At 46.8% G+C, this 20,994-nt stretch overlaps 1 protein-coding gene across 3 annotated transcripts in view; it reads left to right on the forward strand.

The window, feature by feature from the left end:
• P3H2 (prolyl 3-hydroxylase 2) overlaps window positions 1-20,994 on the forward strand; it is a 64,975-nt gene that overhangs the window by 29,552 nt on the left and 14,429 nt on the right. For all 3 annotated transcript variants that reach the window (XM_085587177.1, XM_021536785.3, XM_085587178.1), the window contains exons 2-3: window positions 18,710-18,856; window positions 19,850-20,039. In XM_085587177.1, the coding sequence (XP_085443303.1) occupies window positions 18,710-18,856; window positions 19,850-20,039 (337 nt within the window). The remainder of the gene's footprint in view (window positions 1-18,709; window positions 18,857-19,849; window positions 20,040-20,994) is intronic.

A 20,994-nucleotide genomic window follows, 5' to 3' on the forward strand; every position in this document is an offset into this window, starting at 1 on the left:
GCTCTCCTGTTCCCTCATGAGGGCAGCAGGGCAAGGAGGGGGGTCAGTGTTTCCAGTCTTGGCTTTTACGCTTTATTGCTGCTGCTTTCAGCAAACTGGTTTGGCCAGAGGATTTCTGGGGGCTTGCAGACAATGGCTGCTCACATTTTCCAGCTGTCAGATACTTAATGACATTAACTCCCCAGCCTTCTATTTTCTTTTTTACTAATTTACTTTATTTTTTTTCTCTCTGGCACAGCCAGCTGAAGTGCTTCCAGCAGCCAGATAGACCCAAATCCTGGCCCCCATCAGATGCCTTTTCCATACACAAAATGAATTATTTCCTTGCTCTCCTCTTCCACTCTCAGGGACTCTGCTCTGCTAGGTGCCCTTCAGCAGCAAAGGAGTTTCTTGCTTATTGGAAGTAAAGTGCTGAACATCTGAGATGCACTGGGGATCCCTGATCTTTCCCTCCCCTGGAGGAGCTGTAAATGTGCATTAACCTTACGGATGTGTAGGAGGAAAGTGTCTCCCCCTTGAGAGCAAGGAAATAATTCATTTTGTTCATGGAAAAGGTATCTGTTCTTTGCACAGACAGCTGAAAGCAGCAAAAGCCACAGGGTCTGAGCCTCACAGAGAAGGGGAGGTGCAGGCTTTGCCAGCTGCATGGCCCTGTCACACACAGCCACCAGTGTCCCTGCTTTGCCCCTTTGTGGGCTCTTCCTGCAGAGGTTGGCAGGTCCCCATGGCTCTGAGTCAGTGGCTGGGCTGCAGGGTCAGCGCAGCCCTGGGCAGGGCGAGCTGCAGCCTCAACCCTGGTGTCTGCAGGCACTCCTTGAGCTGTGCTGGGCCACTTTGTTCAGTTATTTTTGTCAATTAACAGACAATTTGCATCCTGCTTTCCTGAAGGGAAAGGGTGGTCAGGAAGAAGACACTTGGCACACAGGAAAGAAAGGAAAAGTACCTTTGAACTCTGTCCAGCTGCTTGAATTCTGGAGTTGAGGTGCATCATACCACTTCTAAACTGCTAACTGACCCTTTCCACCTGGCTTTGACTCCAGGCATACAGTTTGCCCTTGATACATAATATGTGATATATATATAATACAATACAATATATAAAGTGCGTGCAGGTGTACAGACAGTTGGCATGCTGTCACAACATGCTGCTGCTGTGTGTGAGCAGGCCTGTGTGTCGAGATAAGAGCTGTAATGCTTGAGGAGACTTTGGCCTGGGAACATCTCAAAGGTTCACAGTGCGTTTATGCCCCACGGTGGGGCATACCTGCTAGCTGTTTGCTCTGGATTTTGCACAGGATCTGTACAAAAAAAAAAAAAAAAAAAAAAAAAAAAAAAAAAAAGCTCATTAGATCATTTAGGAACTCAGAACTCTAGAGAGTTTCAGTAAGTTGCTTCAATTATTCTTTGGTACTACTGCTTTTTGTTTTCTTTCTCTTTTTATAATGCTATAGCAGTAGGTAGTCACAAAAGGTCAGTGCTTTAGTTTATTAATCAGTGTACAGGCATGTTAGCAAATCCTTCCTGCCCCAGGGAGTGTGGAATGTGAGGGACACAGCCTGGGAGAGCCACGGCACTAAAGTCTGGCAAGATCTAAGCTGTCATTCTGTGTAGCAGCAAGGAGATGTCCTCTGCAGGATTTAAGAGCTGAGAGCCTTAAATCAGCCTGGGTCCGACTCGTGAACCAAAACTCATCATTGGAGTTGAATGTCAGCAAAAGCATCTTTGCTCCCCTTTGCACTGAAGAAAGTGAACTTCAGTTGTTCTCAGGGGTAGCAAGTGAGGCTGTGCTTCCCCCAGCCATCAGAGTGGGCAGCGGGACCACCTGGCTCGTGTTTCCCAGGGGCTTGCTTTAGCCTGCAGACACTTGCCAATTTGCCAGCAGTGCAAAGGCAGAGTGTGGGAGGATTCCCATGGGGTGGTGAGTAGGAGTTGATAGCTTGTACCTCACAGACCTCCCGATGTGCAAGAGAAAAACTCAAGTATAAAGGGCACTGAGGGCTGTTGTTCCTGCAGACCTGACATTATTCCAGTCCACTTCACCTGAGGCTTCTCCCTTTTGCACCGTTTCATTTTCTGCTTCACTGCCAATGAAAGCAATATTCTGTTTTGATATTATTAGTGCTAGAAAGCCTAATCAACCCTTTTCTTTCCTTGACAATATCTGCCCTGCCTGCCTGAGAGCTGATCCACCCTGCCCAGCCAGTCATGCAGCAGGATTTCCCAAGGGCTGTGGCACAGCATCCTCCTCCCTTTCTTGGTGTTTTTCCTATTTACCAGGCACAGAGGGCTGTGGGAAAGAGTCAGGCTGACTTTGTCATCTCTGAACTGACACATACTGAAGTCATTAACTGGACTATCACATCTCAGCCGTGGGCTGAAACTTGGCAAAGAAGATTATGGGGCAAAGTGCGTGTGTGGAACAGGATAAAGTGGAGTTTCCTGTAGGAAGCCACCTGGGTCAGGGACATAAGCAAGAGGGGTCACCATGACCATGCCTTCAGATTTCTTCACAGCAATATGATTTATGGGCTGGGCACTCATCCTAGTTCAGATTTCTTTCACTGGTATTTGTGGGCTGTAGTTCATGCTGATCTGGTGTGCCTCTGACCCCTTCTTGCCAGCTAAACACATGGTTGAGTCTTGTTAGGGTCATTCATTACAGTGGTCAAAATAGAGTCATACAGATTTCTCCCTAGGAGACTTCAGAAATACCCCTCTCCCCATCTGCAGATTGGCTATTACCAGCCAAGAAAGCTGTGAATTAAGTTCCTCAGAACCAGGCAAACCTGGGGTATCTGTTTGTTGCGTCAGTTTACCTGGGGTTGTATTGTGGCCTCCCCTTAGCCTTAGGAGATTTGCCATTGACTCTCATGGCTCTAAGTTTTGATGTTTTCCTGTACCTGTATGTGAGCTCAGAACCACCCACTGATATGCAGTAGTTGAGGAAATACTTGGGGCATGTGTTATCTCTTCTGATGTTCAGCAGAGGGTAGGCAGGGAAACCCACCCAGCACCAGTGTGGTTGGCAGCACCCTATGAAGTGTGGTGCCCAAACTCACCCATACAGGGCACTGGCTTGCCTGCTGTGTGCCAAACATGTGGACATGGCCACCACTCCACTAGAGCAGGCGTGGAGTGCTGGAAAGGGCATTTCCCTCTGGCAGAAGAAGGGCCAGAGCCCATCTGTGTGTCAATGCAGCACCACCATGCCCTGACACCTCTCATGCTTTGCATACCCTGTTTCCCAGCTGGATGCAAGCAAGGAGAGCTGAGGGGGATTTTCTTTCATTTTGTTTCACCAGCTTTCTAGTTTGAGCCTGCCTGTCACTTCCTTGCTCCAAACTACTTACTTGGCAGGGTCAGGAGCGTGAGTCACGGCCATGGCCCAGGATCCTGCCTCCTGCTTTGGCCAGCAGCACTGCAGCTGGGGCAGAGCAGATCTGCTGCTGATGCTGCAGTGTCCCTGCTTGTTGCAGGGCATGGAGGCACTCACCTGGAGCAGGGGAGAGGGTAAATTGATAAGTTAATGAGCAAAAGCACTTATTCTGATGTCTGAGCCCAGACCGTTGTCTAATGTGTTGCTTTCCAAGGACAGGGTTGTGCACACTCACTTGGTAACTGCAGCAAACTTCTCCCAAAGGCAGGGTCACTCTCAAAAGAAGTCGGTGGGAGATGCATTTACATACAGGCTGTCTCTAATATCATAGGCTGGGAAATGAAACTGGATTCTAAAAGGAGATATTCCCTAGAGATTGAATGGGCTTTGCAGAATTTGTGCTGAATCGAGATAACCTTTCCATGAGGATTGTAGGGAGCACAGGTTGTGTTCTGTCTGATGGTATCTGACTGTGTGACTTGCACTGGACCCACTGCTGGAAGAAGAGAAGCACTTTCACTTGGCAGCACAGTGAAATACAGGATTTCCTGGAGATATCCCTTCTGGTGTCCATAATGGCAGGATCATGTGGGCCAGTCCTCAGGGATTAATCTCTTGCACCCACTGGTAAAAAAAAACAAAGAAAGTTAATATGCAGACCCTTAGAAAAACTGCCTGGCAAATTTGTTGGTGAAAATGCCAGTGCCTGCTTCTAATAAGAAAGACAGGGAGGAAGGGAGCAATGTTTTGTTTCTGGTGTGTAATGTTAAAAGCAAACAAAAAGCCCTTTTAGGGATAAAGGAGACTCTCAGAAGTGCTGTAGGCTGCTTGAGACGTGCAGAACTTTGTCCACAACCTTGAGGACTTCCAGGCCAGCTTCAAGCATCGTGTGTGTTGGCCAGACAACAATGAACCCTTTGAACACACTTTGGGTCAGGGTACTGTTTCCTTGGAGGGGGAAAGGGAGGCTGGTGCTTTGGTCCTGTATCAGCAGTGGTCTGTGGTGAGCCGCAGATGATTTCAGTGGATGGCAGGGCTGGCTGTGGCTTCTCTGGGCAGGGCTGGCTCCTGAGGCACTGAATCCTCAGCAGCGGGTCTGCTGCAGAACCTTTGCTGTGCAAGACTTGAAGTGCCTCTGCCCTAGCTCTGTGGATTCAAAGAGAGCTTTTAAACTAATGTGGGAGTCTGTGAAATTACCCTGCTGCGATGTGTCAGCTGTTGACACAGCAACATGACAGTATGTCATCACTTATTTCCTGCTTGAGGGATCATAAAGCCTTTTTGCATGGTTTGGTCCCATCTGTTTTCCAAAAGAGAAACTTTATTGTATTTCTCTTGCTCTCATTGTCCTCCTCTTCCAGACTTGGCCTCTGGTGCCTTTCTGAACCTCATTCATGAGCTCTCTGGGGGGAGGTGAGAGAAGGAGTTACCCACCTTTTGTACATGTTTGGGGCTGCACTGGCCCTGCTCTGAGCCACCTCTTTGGACTGCTGTCATCTGCTGACAAAGAGGACTATTCTGTGCAGTTAATGGGTACCTAAGTCTGACCTCTTTGCCTGAACAGCCTGGGACCAGAAATGCCAGCAGGCCAGCTGACCTGTTGAGCATGAGACAGAAAAGTGTGATATGGTGCTCGGGAAGCAGTAGTTGCTTTGCAGCCCTGGTTTGAGCATCTGGACATGGTGGGAAGCTCTCAGCCCATACCCAAAAGTGAGTTTGAATCTCTAGCTGCAGTGGGAAGCCCACCCCGTCCTGAGCAAATGCAGGGATGAAGCTCCTGAGGCTTTGGTCCTCCCTGGTGCTTCGCTCAGAGCAACTGTTTTTTGCCAGCAGTTGAAAGCTGCTACTGTTGATGTTGGTCTGGTGTAAAATCCAGTCCAGAATTGATGGAAAATTGGAAGTTGTCTTTCCTGCCCCATCACAAGACAGCTTTTGCTGCTGGTGGTGTCCTGCAAAGCAGAACCTCTTCCCTTTACCGGGGCAGGAACAGGCCTGTGCAGCTGCAGGCGGACACATGGGCGGTCTCACGGCAAACCCTTCGGAGAGCTGCTGAAGGAGCTTGGCTCAGGTCTGTGTCAAGTAGGATGAGGGAGGAAAACGCCTCCAGCTTGTTTGTGGTCTGGCAGCCAGAGAACTTTCTGCTGCTGTCACTGGAAACCAGTGTTCTTTTTTACATGTACGTCGTTCCTGGAATGTTTCTGCTGCGAGTGGCTGTGGCACAGCCCGGCACCGTGAGCTCCAGGGAAGTGCTCCCGGAGAGCCAGAGGAGAGGGATGTTGCTGTAGTGTTAGGATGCTCTGTTCTTTTAACAGTAGTCTGATCTGGGAGCAGATGAATGTTTCTCCAAGAGCTTTTTGAAATTAACAGCTGTTGTTCACTAAGTCAAACAGAAGAGTTTTGTGGAAACTAAGCCCAAACTGATTCTCTTAAAAAGCAAAACCAAAATTAGATGCGGTATTATAGTTATGTGCACGTGCCAGAGGCTGAGTAAATGTAACAACAGACTTGTGACTTAGTCTTCACGCTACTTAATCCATCAATAGTTGGCTGTAAATCTCTGTTTAGAACAGAAATGTTGGAAAGTGCTGCAGCTCCTGCGCCCTGGCTGGGATGCTCTGAGCTGTTAGAGGTGCGTGGTGGCAGATCCTTCTCACTGGCTGTGATGGGGTATCTCAGGTTTTGTAGTTTCCCCTCAGGGGTTTGAGGCGAGTCCCATAGGATGTCTTTACATCCTGCCAGCTTTGCTGCCCTCTGTGACTTTCTGTCTCTGCCTGTGTTGTCACCCTGGATTGTGTTTAACCAAGTTAAAGGATCTTTGTGAACCAGATGATGATTAGCATCCTTACCAGAAGTTTTGTTAAAGTACTTAGCTATATTTCATTCTAAAAATCCCTGCACTGACATACCTGTTTCTTCAAATTTTATCTTTTCTGTGCCAAGGAAAACCAGACTTGGTACCAGTGAGAGAGAGGCCAGTTTGATTCTGCTGCTCCAGGCCAGAAGAAACTTAGTGGCTTGAAGTCTGCTAGATGGCAGAGTTCCTTTGCCTTCATCCAGGTCATGTGCTGCCATTGGAGCTGCTTGCAGCTTTTATTTTCTAAATAAGTAATTTTAAGGGTTCCTGAGTTTGCTGATCAGTTTTTCAACAAAATGGAAACATTTGCAGAAAGCAAAAGGGTGAATCAACATCTGGCAACTTCCTCAGCCACTATATTTTTTGTTCTTTCTTGTGGATAAACGCAAAAAAGAATTCAAGTGAAGTCTTTATGCACATAAAACCCTCACTGTCCAAGCATGATTGATTAGGGACGCTTGCTGTTTCCCTAATTCTCTTTCTTAATCTTGGCACCATCCATGTTTTCCATCTTAACTATTTCCAGTGGAGATGAAATGTTTCTTTGTGGAGGGACAGGAGGCACCCACCCACCCACATCGGGGGTCCTCAGACAGATGGGTCAGTGTTCCCTGCTGTGGGAGCAGGAAGCCAGACCCTGGCCACAGCTCAGGGCAGCAAAGCCATAGAGAGCCTGACCCTATTTGACTTCTCTTTTCTAGATCTTGGTCTTTATAAACAGCTTGTTATGGTATTTGCCTTTCAAAGAGGAGCCAGGGTGTGGATGGGAACAGTGACAAAGAGCCACTTAAAAGGACTGAGTGAGCTCTTACAGGAGTCCACTGCATCAACAGAAAAATCTTGCAATGTCTTAAGCCCTGATGTGTCATCTGAGGTTTTTAAATGCTGTCATTCAGCCTCCCAGCAGTCAGGGCCAAAAGGTTTGTGCTCCTGTTTAACAGGGAAACTGAGTCATGGGGGTGCTTAGTGCCTGGCAGAAGAATTCCTGGTAAATCAGACCCAGAGCCAGCAACTGAAAGCAGAACCCCAGTGCTTAGAAAACACTGGCTTCTCACAGGAGCATGACTTCATGTGTTCCTCAGCAAGGGCACACAGCTCCTCACTTTTTGCATAGTCGAGCACAGCTCTGCCCCAGCCAGCAGGGACTGTCTCCCAGGGTGATGTCAGTGCTGGGGCTGCTGCAGGGGCACAGAGCATGCCAGTGCTGTGAGGGGTCCCCACAGTGTCCCTGAGGGACACACAGGGTATCCTGCTGCATTCCTGCCCAGCTCCCCACGGGCTCTGGGCTGGCAGGGCTCCTTCCCTGGAGCTGCCCCAAGCAGCTGCTTTCTCCATCTCAGGCAGGCAGAGCAATGCAGGCAGTGATGGAATAAACACCTGTGTCCTGCCTCAAGTGACACGTGCATCCTTTAGGATGTTGCTTCCCGGTGCCAGTTGAGAATTGAGGAACTGAGGAGCTGGTGCTTGGGTAGGAGACCAGTGAAGGTCATCCATCACCACGGATGCTTTTCAGCTCTCAATATGAAGGAGGTTGTGGAGGGGTGTGTCTGTACAGGGTTTCAGCAAGCAGGGCCACAAGAGTGTCAGAAGATGGAGCTTGACACAGTCTGATTAACTTCATCCAGGCTGTGGCCTGGCTCTATCCACATCTGTCTCAGTACAGGAATGTGTGCAGACCAAGTGCCCAGTCTGTGCACTGCTCTTGCCCAGGGTAGTGGTCAGTGTCTTATTTCCAGCTTGTAAGGAAGAAGGATGAAGGTACACACCTGGTAGGAGAGCACACAAGAGTCAGAAATGTGGGTTGTGCTCCCTTAGCACATCTCTTGGCTGCTCTGAAGGGCAGACACGCACCCACTTCCCCTTGGGTCACTCACTCCTTTGGCCACATGTGAACTGGTCAGACTGGGAGCTGACACATCCCATCTGTGTCATTCTAGTAATTCTTGGGAAGGGAAAACTGCACCACTGGGAAGACCCACTCTGCATTTCTGTAGCTTCTTTACCAAGCCAGGATAATAGAATCAATGAGAATGCCTGTAAGCCTCAGTCGGTGGAAGCACAAGCTCTCAGCTCAAGTCTCCTCGCCTTTGTTCTCTAAGCAGGTTTGCCATAGGTCTCTCCCATTGGATGGGGATGTTTGGCAGCCCTCCGGGATGGACAGCAGCTCCTGGGCAGCTCACGGGGTAAAAGTGATGCTGCAGCAGCAGATCTTGCGATTTGGTGCTAATGGCACTCCATTACTGTGCATTCGTAGGGGGGTTCTTTAAACACTAATTAGCCTACAGTTCGATTTGATGCCGATACTCTGGGCTCTATTACAAGTCAGTAATTGTAACTCAACATCCCAGTGGGGCCCCATGGCACAAAGGAGGGGTTTGAAAGCGCTGCTCTGTGTGCAGCACATTTGGCAAAGGCTCCTTCATCCCACCGCTGGATCGAATGTCCTGATAAGAGGATGGAGCTGCAGGGCTTGTTTCACTCCTTCGAGGAATGGCATTAGGAGTCGGCAGCCCCGAGGTCTGGTTCTGATTTTGCTGTGAGACCTCAGGCTCCTTACCTGCAATTCAGGGAAAATGATACCTCTTTGCAGGGGCCTCGCAGGGTTCAGCTAAGATTAATGGAGGAGGGAGGGGAGATGAAATATCTGTGGCATTTTGTTGTTACTATTAATGATGTAGAGTGAAGCCAGGGCATCTCTGTGAATGATCACTGCATTTGCCTCTTGAGATCTGGCTGTGTTTTTGCCCTCCCCTACCCTCTCATAATCAGAACAAAGTTAAACTTTGTAGTAGAGGGGCTCAGAAACCAGTATTTCTCAGTGTCTGAAGAAAAAGAGGCACGTTTCCTGGTGTAATTAGGTCCAGGCTCTCAGGAAATGAAGGCTGTCTAGCTGATAAGTGTTTAGTAATGATTACCAAGCCAAAGCTGGGGAAAGCAAGCAAAGTGTTTTCATTTCAGAAGCAGCAAATCCAGCTGAGACTTGTGGTGTGTGTCATGTATGCAGACAATTGTCCGAATGGTATGTGGCCTCACTTGCTGGAGCATGAGCCAAATCTGCCCTGGTGCAGATCCACAGGAGCCTCTGGAGCTACCCCAGGAGCCTGAGAGCAGAGCACACATCTCCATACAGTGCCCCCGGCTGTCAGAGGTGTCATTCTGGGGACTGGTGTCAAAACTCTGCTCTCAAGGCCAGCAATTCCTCTCTCAAATTAGTAACAGTGCTCATCAAAGCTGGGGGAGCTGGAGGAGGATAAGAAGCACATTTGCAAGGGTAGAATTACATCCTCTCCAAATGAAATACACATTTCTTCAGTGGTGCTGGGTAAACTGAATGTGGCAGTGCAGGAAGGTGGGTTCTTCAGTGTGCTTTTGTTCTGTGTGTCAACCCTTACGAAAGGGAGTGTCTCCCTCAGAAATTTCAGGGTCAGATTTTGCAGGGAACTTGTCTGGAGGTTGCTCTGCTGTGAAGTCAACACAGTCAGTCCCATGCCAAGATACTCATCAACAACCCTTGAGACCTGATGTGCTCTCAATATTCTGGATGAGAAGGTGCCTTGTCCCTTCCCCTGCCCTGTTTTGTGTCCTTTAATTTCAGAAGATGCCTTTTGGTGGACACTCTGTCCATGTTGTATTCAAATGGGTTTGAGTTTTACAAACATTGAGCATTGGAGGAACTGAGGAGTTTTGCAGTGCTGCTGCAATTCCTCTTGCCTTCCAGATGAGTCAATGTGCACTCTGCAGTTCCATGTTTTCTGAAAACTCTGATATAGCCTAGTGGTAGGTCTTTCTCTACCACTCCTGTACTCTGGTGAAAATAACATGCTGATGCCTTAAAATCTCTCAAATCCCTTATTTATTGCAGCCTGTATAAATGAGTTTCAGAAGGGATTACACAACTCCCAGGAGGACAGGGCCATCAGTGGCTTTTAAGAACAGTGGTCCAGAGGCAAATCCTGGTTCAGGAAGCCTGTAAGCTGCTGGACATTGCTGACAATGCCCTGTGTGTGAGGGTCACTGTGTACCTGCCATGTACTTATGTCTTGTCCACAAGTGTCCACCCCTGGCCCCTGCTGGGGGAAGATTCCTGGGATAATCAAACCTTTGGACTGAACTTGGCAGCTCATACAGGTGGGTGTTCCTGGCAAGACCTCTCCTTTGCTTTTCAGAACCAACCAAGATTAAATTGCAGAACTATGGATATATTTTCACTTCTTCCTTGTACTCTCTCTCTTTCTCTGCAAACTTTGTTTCCAGTGCAGTGCCTTCATGCTGGCCCAGTAGTGGAGAATCAGTACTGAAATTTCTTTTCAAATATGGCAGTTTTCTTCAAACCCACCTAAGGCATAAGCTGAGTTTGCTTTCCCTTGGTGTCAGTCAGTTCCCCTCGTGGTTACCAAAGCCCACCCCCAGTCTGTAGATCTTCTACAGACTTTGCAAAATGCTTGGATTGGAATCTGATGGTTTATTTAATCAGATCTGCAGTGCCTTGATGTCCATCACTATCATGATGGCTTCCATGAATTCAGCAGCTCTCAGGCATTATTTGCTGGTTTGTGACTTGAGCCCTGGGAAAGATATTCAAGAAATATCGTGTCTGGAAAAAACATGTATTAAAACCATTTCCTTGAAGACTGTCAAGGGTTTTGGGTGAGGGAACAATGCACAGGTATGCTGTGCATCTCTTTTCTTGTTGAAATTTATGGTTTGTTTGCTTCTCCCTTTGCTGCCCCATCACAGATAAGGGCAAGGAGAGATAACCTCTTCCTCAGATAGCACAATCCTGTTTGCAGCCCACCCTCAGGGCTCTGCACTTTGCTTTTCAAACTAAAGCTCTGGTGCTATACCATAAACCGACCATGGTGACTGAGTCAGTCAGCACCTTCTTCAGGAGAAGACCTTTCTATTGCTCAAGGCAGGGAGGCAGTCCTCAGGCTGGTACAGGCCTTAAGCCTGTTGACAAAATCCCATTTGTAGCATAAAAGGGCTGCAAAAAACAAGTATAATTTATCACCAGGTTGCTGTGGCTTCCTGGCTCCAGGATAGTGCTGGAAAACCATGTGTGTCTTCTGAGAAGGGCGTTTTCTAGGGACACACGTAGCTGTTTGGATGTTGTTAAGTAGCAGCAGACAAGCATATACATCTGCACAGGAAACTTTGGCTCCTAAAGGGCATTCCACAGTTCATCAAGTCTGACTCTTCTAAGAGGTGCTGAGCCATTGCTAAACTGTAGAGAGGGAGGAAAGTTTCTGCTGTAAGAATTTTTCTGCTTGTCTCAGATTTTTCTGTTGTGTTTTTCTTAAGTGTTTTAGTAATTACTTCCATAGAGATAACAGTGTGGAGACAGCTGGGTTAGGAGTCTGACCCAGTTATCAGTCAGTGCAGCTTGATTAGCTGCAGTGTCCAGGGAGGCAGGATGCTGGAGAAAATTCACATCTAAACTGCAAAGCTGCTTTTAACTGCCTGCCAAGTTTGTTTACTGGTTTTCCTCTGAAAGCATGAGATCCTTCTCCCTCGATAGCAAAGGCTTCCCTCACTCCTCACCAGTGTCTTCAGTAAGATTCACCTTTCTTCTCCCCAGTATTTCCACGACTCTGGGGACCACTTGCCTCTCAGTTATCAGTCATAATATCAGATGAAAGCTCATTATTTGTCTAACAGGCAGTGCCTACAGGAGTGCTGATGATCCCTGGGGAAAGGATGGTCACATCCTGCTTTTTCCCAGCTGCTTGATTTCATTAGCTTAAAATGCCTGGGATAATCTTTGATACTTTTCCAGCTGAGGAACCTGGAACCAGATATCCAGGAGGTAGGACATGCAAGAAAAAAATTCTGCCATGGAAAGCCTGGCTGGTTTTATACTGTGAACCTTTTAGTACCAAGCACTGCTTCTTGCCATTAGTGTGTGAGTGTATTTCTTCTCCCATGCTACTCATCTTCAAGGGAACTGGTTAATTACCTGGCCAAGGAAAACTCTGGGGTGTAGGAACTTCATTGGTAACCATCTGCACAGATTCCTGAGGGCTGAATACATCCCACCTTTTCCTCACTGAAAATACTGTTTCACACACAACTCAGCTGCTCTCAGAGTTTGTTAGGCAGAACTGAGTGTCTGCCCAGGACAAAATGTGGCTCAGAGTGTGTTTCACAATCAGTCACATCGAAGGGTCAGTAAACACAAACACATTTCCCACTGTTTGCTCTGCAGATGAATCCTGCAATGCTTCAGTGTGTTGGAGATTTATATGGGAAGGGTCCTTCCTGCTGGGAAGTGGTTTTGCTGTGAGTAAATGCCCTGCTCCTTGTGCAGGATTTGTTGTACAAGTGTGCACTGAAGCATATAGTACACAGCCAGAAACGTGTGGAAATCTTCATTCTTTACAAGCCTGGGAGCAGTTCAAGAAGAGCATGTCAGAGAGGGAAGGAAGGGAGAATGTGAGGGTCAATCTAATTTGTTTTTTTAATGCTGAGTGGCCCTTTCAGACAGGGTTGTCCAGTCAGTCTGCCCAGCATGAACTCATGCACACATAAAATAATGCCAGCATGGCTCAAGTGAGAGATTCATTAAGAAAAATGATTTCTGTCTTAATTAATTATAAGATTTTTTTCCATAAAGAATATTGAAGTGGTGTTTGGTTTTAGGTTTCCAAGAATCTCCCAGTTGCTGGAGACTTAATTCATCATCTAGTTAGCTCACTTGACCACACACCTACCAAGCCACATATGTTTGTGTCCTGAAAATTGCTTGTTGGAATACCAAAAAACCCAAAGCCATTTCTAAATTTCCTTTCTCATGAGAGATTTTCCCTGTATCAATCCTGCAAATTCGTTCTGTTTTGGATTTGGGTCTACCAGAGTGATTGGTAGGCAGCAGCACACAAGCTGGGGTGGTCTAAGAGGAACTGTCCAAAGCAGGCTGGAGGTTGTCTTCCTTTTGAAAATGAAAAAGCCTCGGAAAAGATACATGTGAAGCCTCCAGAAATGCATCATTCTTGCCCTCTGTCACAGCAGTAGCAGGGATAGGAGGCAGCCCTGTTTATCTTGAGTTGGAAGACAGGAAACTGGTAAAAGGTTTGGAGAGCAGGGGATGGTGTGGTACTGAATTTAGAGATGCCTTCACACCTTTGGTTCTTGGTACCTATTCCCTGCACTTGATTAAGATCCTTTCCTGCTGTTTGCTTGCCTTTATCTCTGATTTTGGTGTATCTGTGGGGTCAGTTGGTGCCATAGTGGGCTGCAAACACTTCAAGCATCATTCTGCAAATGTGTGACCCATCAGCAGAAGGAAAATTTCCTGATTAACTTCTCTGGAGAATTTCTTCCTCCTTATTTGCAATAATAAAATAGTTGAGACAAGGTCAGGTGCTATTTATAGCCATCTCACCGCTCCTTGCTGCTTCTGGCCTGGGCAGTAAGCTCTGCACAGACACAACGAGATTAATCCTTCATGACACTGAACCTTTTATTTCCCTTGTTGTGCTTGCAGGCTCCAGAGCCTCCTTGCTCTGCTTTGCTCTGCACTAAGCCTTCAATGCAAGACAGCAGCAGTGCAGCTGTGGAAAAGTTTTGAAAAACATTATCTGTTCAGCAAACCAGGGATTGTCTGCAAGGTTAGAAACTTTGGTTTCTAGGTCAGCTGAATGGTTTGAAATTTTTCATCACGAGCTCCATGCCAGATATATATGCTTTGCAATTAACTGAGGTTATGTGCAGGTAGGTCCAGTCCTGGCAGGGCAAGAAATGCTGAGGGATCTGACATGTTTTCCAATATATAAACCTTACTTCTGTTCCCCTCAAAAAAAAAAAGTTATAATTGAAACTATATTTTTTATGATGAAGATACCTTAATATAGAAGCAGATTGGATTATGTTGGAATCCTGGATGCTGAGAATTTTAAACTTTATGTGCTTAAAGGCACAGACCCACAAGAGAGCACTGCATTTGACCTGATGTCGTGGAACAGGCTTTAGAAATTGATTAATAGCACTGGGATTATGGTGTGTAGTTGTTAGAAGTGTGTAATATCACAGGGTGGAAAACCTAAAGTTTGGGATTTTAGAATATAGAAATAAATATGAAGCCAGATGGAGGTTTTAGGGCAGAGGCAGGTTCTTCTTCTTTTCCTTCTTCCTTCATCTTCATGGGTTTGGGTGATATTTTGTAATTGGACAAAAGTCCGCATTGCTGGCTTTGAGGGATTAGTTATTTGGTTAAAAGGGAAAATAATCTAGATGTCAATTCTTAATTGGATAGTTTAGTCTTAAAAAGACCTTGTAACAAGAGATAGTTAGCCATTTGCGCCTTGCTAATGAAAAGCTGCTGAACAAATGATTATAAAACTGTTTCACTGATAAGAAATAATAATAAACACCTGAGTCTGAAAGTGGAATGCCGTCTCAAATGCCTTCAATCCCGACCTCGAGAAACAGATAGGATTAGGACAGTCAGCACAGAATGCATGACAACTGCCAATACCTGATGTTAAATTCAATGCAGTGGGAGCTCAGTATGAAAAATAGTCTGAGGTCTTGGTTATATCACACCTGTGACCTCTTTTCTCAAGCAGTCAGAATCTGTATTGCTTTGGCTACATTCTCTGAAGTCCTCTGACTTTCACACCTCTTTCATCCTTGTTTTTTGCCCTGAAAAGCTCAGGATGAGCTGGAAGCAGCTGAATGCCTGTAGTTGCTCTGGTTACAGCAGCTACCCACTGTAAGCTGCAGTGTCAGTGTTCAGCACAAGCAGAGGTGGTGGGAGGGCAGCCCTGGCTGCATGAGCTGACTGTAAAGCTGTGCAGTGCTTGTCTCACAGACCTGGCACCCTGCCTCTTCCCCTTTCTTATCCCCACTGCCAAGCTCCAGAGAGCAAACTTAAAGCACTGCAAGTTTTGGGTCACTGCAGCTGAAGCCTTGGTGCTGCTGTGAGGCCTTTTCCCTAGGGAAGGGGACAGCAGTTTGTGCCAGCTTGCTGAGCATCTGGCACCAGAGGGGCTTTGGTCAGAATTCATTTGTCTGCAAGGAGTGAAGGCAAGTGTGAATTCAGAACATGTGCCTGCACATGGAGCTGAGCCAGTCTGAGGAGTCAGTGATGAGATGAATCCTCTGTGTTCCTCTAAATTTAGGGGACCCAGCAGCTGAAGTGGGGGTAAAATCAAGCAGCAAGTTAGACATGTTTCATTGAGACAGCTTGTTTTAAGCCCAGCAGGTTGGGAACTGTGGCATCACAGGTACAAATCAGGTTGCTCAGCATGGAGTTTGCTGCCTTATTGTGTTATGTGTCACCATGCAGCCCATGAGGGCTCCATAAAGGATTTTCTCAATGGTTATCAGTGAGAATTGGGTTCAGTTGTCTAGTGATGATCAAGATGCTCACTCCAGGTCCTTTCTCCAGCCCGTGTTTGTTCCTGCAGAATGCTCCAGTTACAGCAGCCTTCCTAGTCCAAGCCACCTCTGCAGGCTGGAAGCCACAATCCCACTGAAGCCCAGGCCAGCACTGTCCCAGCTTGGAGTGAAACTGAGCAATTGCAGTTTGCTCAAATTCTTTCATCTGAGGTTCTGCTGCTAAAAATATTTTTTTCCTATTTTTCTGTGAGATGAACCACTCCTAAATCTCAATGAGGAAAACAACCACCTTCCAGCATCAAAACCCAGCATCACTTACATGTTGTGTTTTCCCCTTCTCAGCTCTAGCTGTTGGCATGTTAACATCAAAATGGACAGGGCAGGGTCTTCCCAGGGCTTTCTCAGTGATGATGCTCTGGGTTTTTGTGTCTTCTCTGGCTGAAGTACACAGGGTTTGGTGCAAAGCTGCAGCAAGAGTCCAGCAATCTCATTCCAGTGGGGTGAGCAAGCAGACCTTAGAGCACATACGGAGGTTGTGAGTCGACATTTGTCATTTTTTCCTTGCTGATTTTCATTCCGCAGTTGTTATGCACTTGCACTTGCTTATGGCCCCCAAGTTGCTTGCCATCCAAATAAGCAAATTACTACTCTGTGGGAGAAATGCTAATTTTTTTATTGTTATTAGTTAAAAACAATGGAAAATCAGGCACAAAGAAAACAAAATAATTTTTTTCCAGTGGCTGCACAGTGAGATTGTGACAGGGCCAGGAACTGAGTCCAGGTGTCCTGAGCCCCAGCCCAGACCTTTAAGCACCAAAATATCCTGCTCCTTGTGAAGTCAGAGTGTTTTGGCAGAAGTTTCCCCAGAGTGTTTCATAACTAATGTCAGAGCTAGATGCTGAACGTGTCTTACCAGTTAGGAATTTTGCTTTTATATACACTCACTGACTTAAAAACTGCCCCCAAACTTAGCAGCTGTTGGCTTCTTTGTGTTACTTGTCTTTTTCTAAGGCAAATATGGAACATGATAAATTGAAAGCTATTGAGTTGAAATGTTCTGCTTCGAGTCCACTTAGCAAACTCCAAAGGTCATCTCTGCTGTGTAGAGACAGCAGGACTAGACACAGAGTGAGCCTTGTTTGAATTTTCTGCTGTCTAGAAATCAGGCTTGTCCTATTTCACAGGGATGGATGTTATCCAGAAGAACTAAGCCCATCCTGGGATCTCTGACAGTTTTTGACAGTTTTCTGAAAAGGATCTAGAGCTAAGGGGAAAAAGAACATCCCACAGCAAACTATTGCAGGTTGTGCCTTGAGGGACCACTTTCCCTTTTGAGAGGTCTTTAGTCCCTTTTAAATCTGCACAGCCAGGGTGCTGTTTGTGAATAGAAATCTGTAGTATGGAAGAATGCAATTCCCCCAGGCAGCTCAAATAGTGACTTCTTAGCAGTCCTCTGGGTCAGGTCAGCAGCTCACAACTCCAACAAACCTTTTGGTCCATCTTGACTGTCTCTAATACCCAGCTGCAGTGGCATTCCCACAGACACTCAGCAGGACCTGAAAATTCCCTTTGTGAGATGCTCTGGTCAGTCCTTTATCCCACATCCGATGGTGTCCAGCTGCAATGAACTTTTCCAGAGTAGGATTATGTTGAAATGATCTATTTCAAAATGGAATTTATGTTTCTGAAGAGGAATGTCTCTTTAAAAAAAAAACAAACAAACAAAACTTCTACTCTGAAGGGGTTTTGGTTTTGTATGTTCTGTCCTGGTTAAAAATTTATTATAGTCATTTTTCATGCCTGCTGGAAAGCCAAGGGATTATTATGGAGAGTGGTGTCCTTTGGAAAACTCCAAATGAAAGACTGGAATCGATGTTGTTTTTGCAGTAAAATCTGGCTTCCCTGCACATGTTGTCAGTACAGAGATAATCCTTAAAAGCTTCTGAAGTTTACACAAGGCAAATGTTTTGCGTTTCTGTGGGCACTGCAGCGCAGCTTGCTTTGGTGCACAGACGTGGGGCAGGCAGGGATGCCGTGGCTCTCACCTTCCTGTGGGGACATTCCTGTGTGCTCCCTGGGCTAGCTCTGCCCTGGAGCCTGTCTGCCCTGCTGCTTCCCTGCAGCTCTCTGTTCTCATTCTGCTGCAGGGTTTGTCTGCTGGGTGCCTGTGCAGGTGACCTGCTGGACATGTCACGTGGATGTGCCTGAGCTTGCTGGCTCTGGTACCTCAGGAGCAGCCTTGCAGCAGTGGCACGGGGCTTGGTGTGGGTTTTGCTGTCAAGGAGAACACTTGGACACAGCCTAGCCTGGGCTAGCATTAGCCTGGCCCTGGCTGACAGGTTTGGGTTGGACTGCTGATGTATCCCAGGGACCTGACTGCAGCTTGCTGGTACTCAGTGGTGTTGGCTTTCTTTCAGAAGCAAGTGTTTAGTGACTTCTCTCTTGCTAGCTCGGGCAGAGGTTTCACCTGAACATCTGTTCTGCTCCTGATTGCTCCCAGCAGCTGCCATGGATGTGTTTGGCAGTAACAGTTCTGTTTGTTTATGAGGCTTTCTCCAGGGTGAAACTGATGTCTGGTCTCAGTTCTGAATCTCTACACCCAAAATAATTTGGTATATCAAAATAAACTTCTCTTTATACCTCTGCCACCATTAGCAGAGTCTGGCCTTTTGCAGCTATACACATCTGAGCTTAATAAATGGTCCTCAGTCCCTGATTCCAAGCAGAAGCCCTCAGCCTGGACATAGCTCAGACTCCAAGGCTTTTAGAGAGAGAGTCTTTGTAGCTGCTTTCCCCTTCTCTCTCCATCTCATATCTCATGAGAGCATCTTTCCACCTGGGACTGTGCAGGGGGTTGGGGTAGCTGAGTTGAGAGGAAAACAGGCTGGATCCCATCACCAACAGACCCTGTTGCAGTGACTTGTCTGGCTCTCAGGAGCTCCAGCTTTTTCCATTTCACTTATATGGGGCTTTTCTCTCAATTCAGCTTTCTTCTTTAGCCTCTGCATTCAGGTTCTCCTTGGTTGTCCCATCATTTCCCAGTCCAATGGTGTCAAAAGGATGGCAGAGGATGCAGCATGAACTGCTGTGTTCACCTTCTACATCAGCAATCTCACTTGGTCTTTCTCACCTTGTTACAGCTGAACAAGCTGGAGGAGGCAGCAAATGCAGCTCACACCTTCTTCATGGCAAACCCTGAGCACATGGAGATACAGCAGGACCTCGAGAAGTACAAGACCACGTCAGGGAAAGTCAGCTTGATTGACCAGGAGGCCAGGCAGCACATGGTGAGTCTGAGGCTGAAGAGGTGCCCAGCTTAAGTGTCAGGAAGTCTGGAGAGGAGAGGCTGGGAGGCCAGAAGGGATTAATCTATGAATGGGGAAATTCTTATCAATACAGCAAAAGAAATGCTCCCTTTCAGCATTTTCCCTTAAGGCAAGCCTGCTCCTGCCTTCTCTAGGCATTCTGCTCTTTGTTTGAGAGCTACATCCCCAGGCTGGTCCCTCTATTCAGAGAACTCTGGGCTCATCCATGGCTGTGAACACACACCAGCAGACAGCTTTGATAGAAGCCTCCAGGACATCTCAGATCCTGTGTGTTTCCTCCATGATAGATCTTGGCTCCTGTGTGTTTCTTTTGACCTGAGCTCTGCCACCTGGGCAGGGTACATGCACATGGGTGGCTGTGGTGGTGAGGATGCAGAGTGGCAGGAAGGAGAGTGTCAGCTGTTTCCACCTCCACAAAGCAAAAGCCCAAGTCAAATGCCAAAGCCACCCCCTACTTCCCAATTTCACGGGAGCAGGGATCGCAGTTGGGTGTAATTAATGGAGGTGCTCATTAGGGACCATTTGAAGAAACAATTAGTAAAAAATTAAAACATTCTAGGTTAGGACCAATCTGTTCCCTTGGCATTCAGTGTTGTTGTTTGGTGGGAAGGTAAAGACAACAACACAAAAAGAAAACCCAAAAAGGACCCCAAAAAATTATTATTCTTTTTATATAATGCTAATCTAGGAGTGGCGCTAAGGATTCTCTTTAAGTATGGAGAAGTCCAGAAGAGCATTTAGGCAGGCTATTAGGTTCCACTGGTCCATCAACAACTTAAACATGGTTTGGTACAAGTGGTTATATCTGATAGGTATCTGAGGAGATGGTCCTGTCCCTGTGCCAGACCCCTTGTACCTCCTTTTGAGAAGCATCTGCAGGTGGCAAGGGCAGGGTGCTATGCTCCAGGCAGCATGGCCTGCTCATGGTTTGTGTTCTGCCTGCCTGCTTTGCAGGAGGACTACAGTGCTGGGGTGAGGCACTATGACAGGGAGGAGTACGAGCTGGCCATTGAGTTCCTGGAGCGTGCCCTGGAAGGATACTACTCCGAGGATGAGGATTGCCAGGTCATGTGCGAGGGACCGCAGAGATTTGAGGAGCACGAGTACCTGGATTACAAGGCTGGTCTCTATGAAGCTATTGCAGGTGAGATGTTTTTGCATTTTTAGAGTTCTCACCCTTGGCCCTGAAATGTTTTTAGTTACTGAGTTTGGGCCTTTAGCTGGATTTGTTGAAGGGTCTTCCCTTCATCTCTGCTGCTGGTGAGTAACGCTGCAGGAGGCTCCTGGAAGCCCAGAAAGTGCAAACTCAGAGGACAGTGAACTAGAATATCTCATTTTGGTTCTGAACAGAAGCTGAGGTAGAAGAATTACATTTCCAGACACGTGGAGCATTTGCAGCTTTCTGTTGGAGCTGGAAGTTTAGGTGCTTTACATAAACTGCTCCTGTTTCCCCTGTACACAGTCTCACACACCTCCCTGGAATCTAGACATTGCTGGCCTTTGTTTATGTTTTCTGTTTCTGAGAGCATGTGAAGAGAGCAGCAGAGTTCTCTTGGCCATGTTCCAGGTGGCCAGGAAAGCTGCCAAAAAGGCTCGTAACATGGATTTTCTCCCCATCCAAAAGGATGGATTTGTCATTAGTGGAGGCCCACCTAATTATGATCTTGACTGAAATCTCTGGAGAGAATTGAACATTGCTGTGTAATCTTCAGATTTGCATGTGTGGCTCTGAGCCAGAGAGGATTAAAACAGTTCATTCTCAGTGGAAATGAGATTACATTTAATTAGTCGTAAGGGAAGGAAGAGCAATAAATAAGGGTTTGTTTGGTGACAGAAATCTTATTTATCTGCTTATGGTCTTGGAGTTGCATCAAGCCCTGAAATCTTGCTTCTTATGTGGAAAATACCTCACTCAGATGCAGAATGTTTTTTGGGTTAGTATAATTCTGTTTGTGTCGAGACAGGAAATCTAATTGAAACAACAAAGAGGAGAAACCACCAGCATACCAGATGGGAAGCTGTCCTGGTGGGGTTTGTTTACCCATTTGAAAAAACAGAAGTGTTGGAAAGGCTGACTTGGTACCAGTGTGGCTGTCAGC

This window comes from Lonchura striata, chromosome 9 (genome assembly GCF_050655825.1).
Source record: "Lonchura striata isolate lonStrDom1 chromosome 9, ASM5065582v1, whole genome shotgun sequence".
Lineage (NCBI taxonomy): Eukaryota > Metazoa > Chordata > Aves > Passeriformes > Estrildidae > Lonchura > Lonchura striata.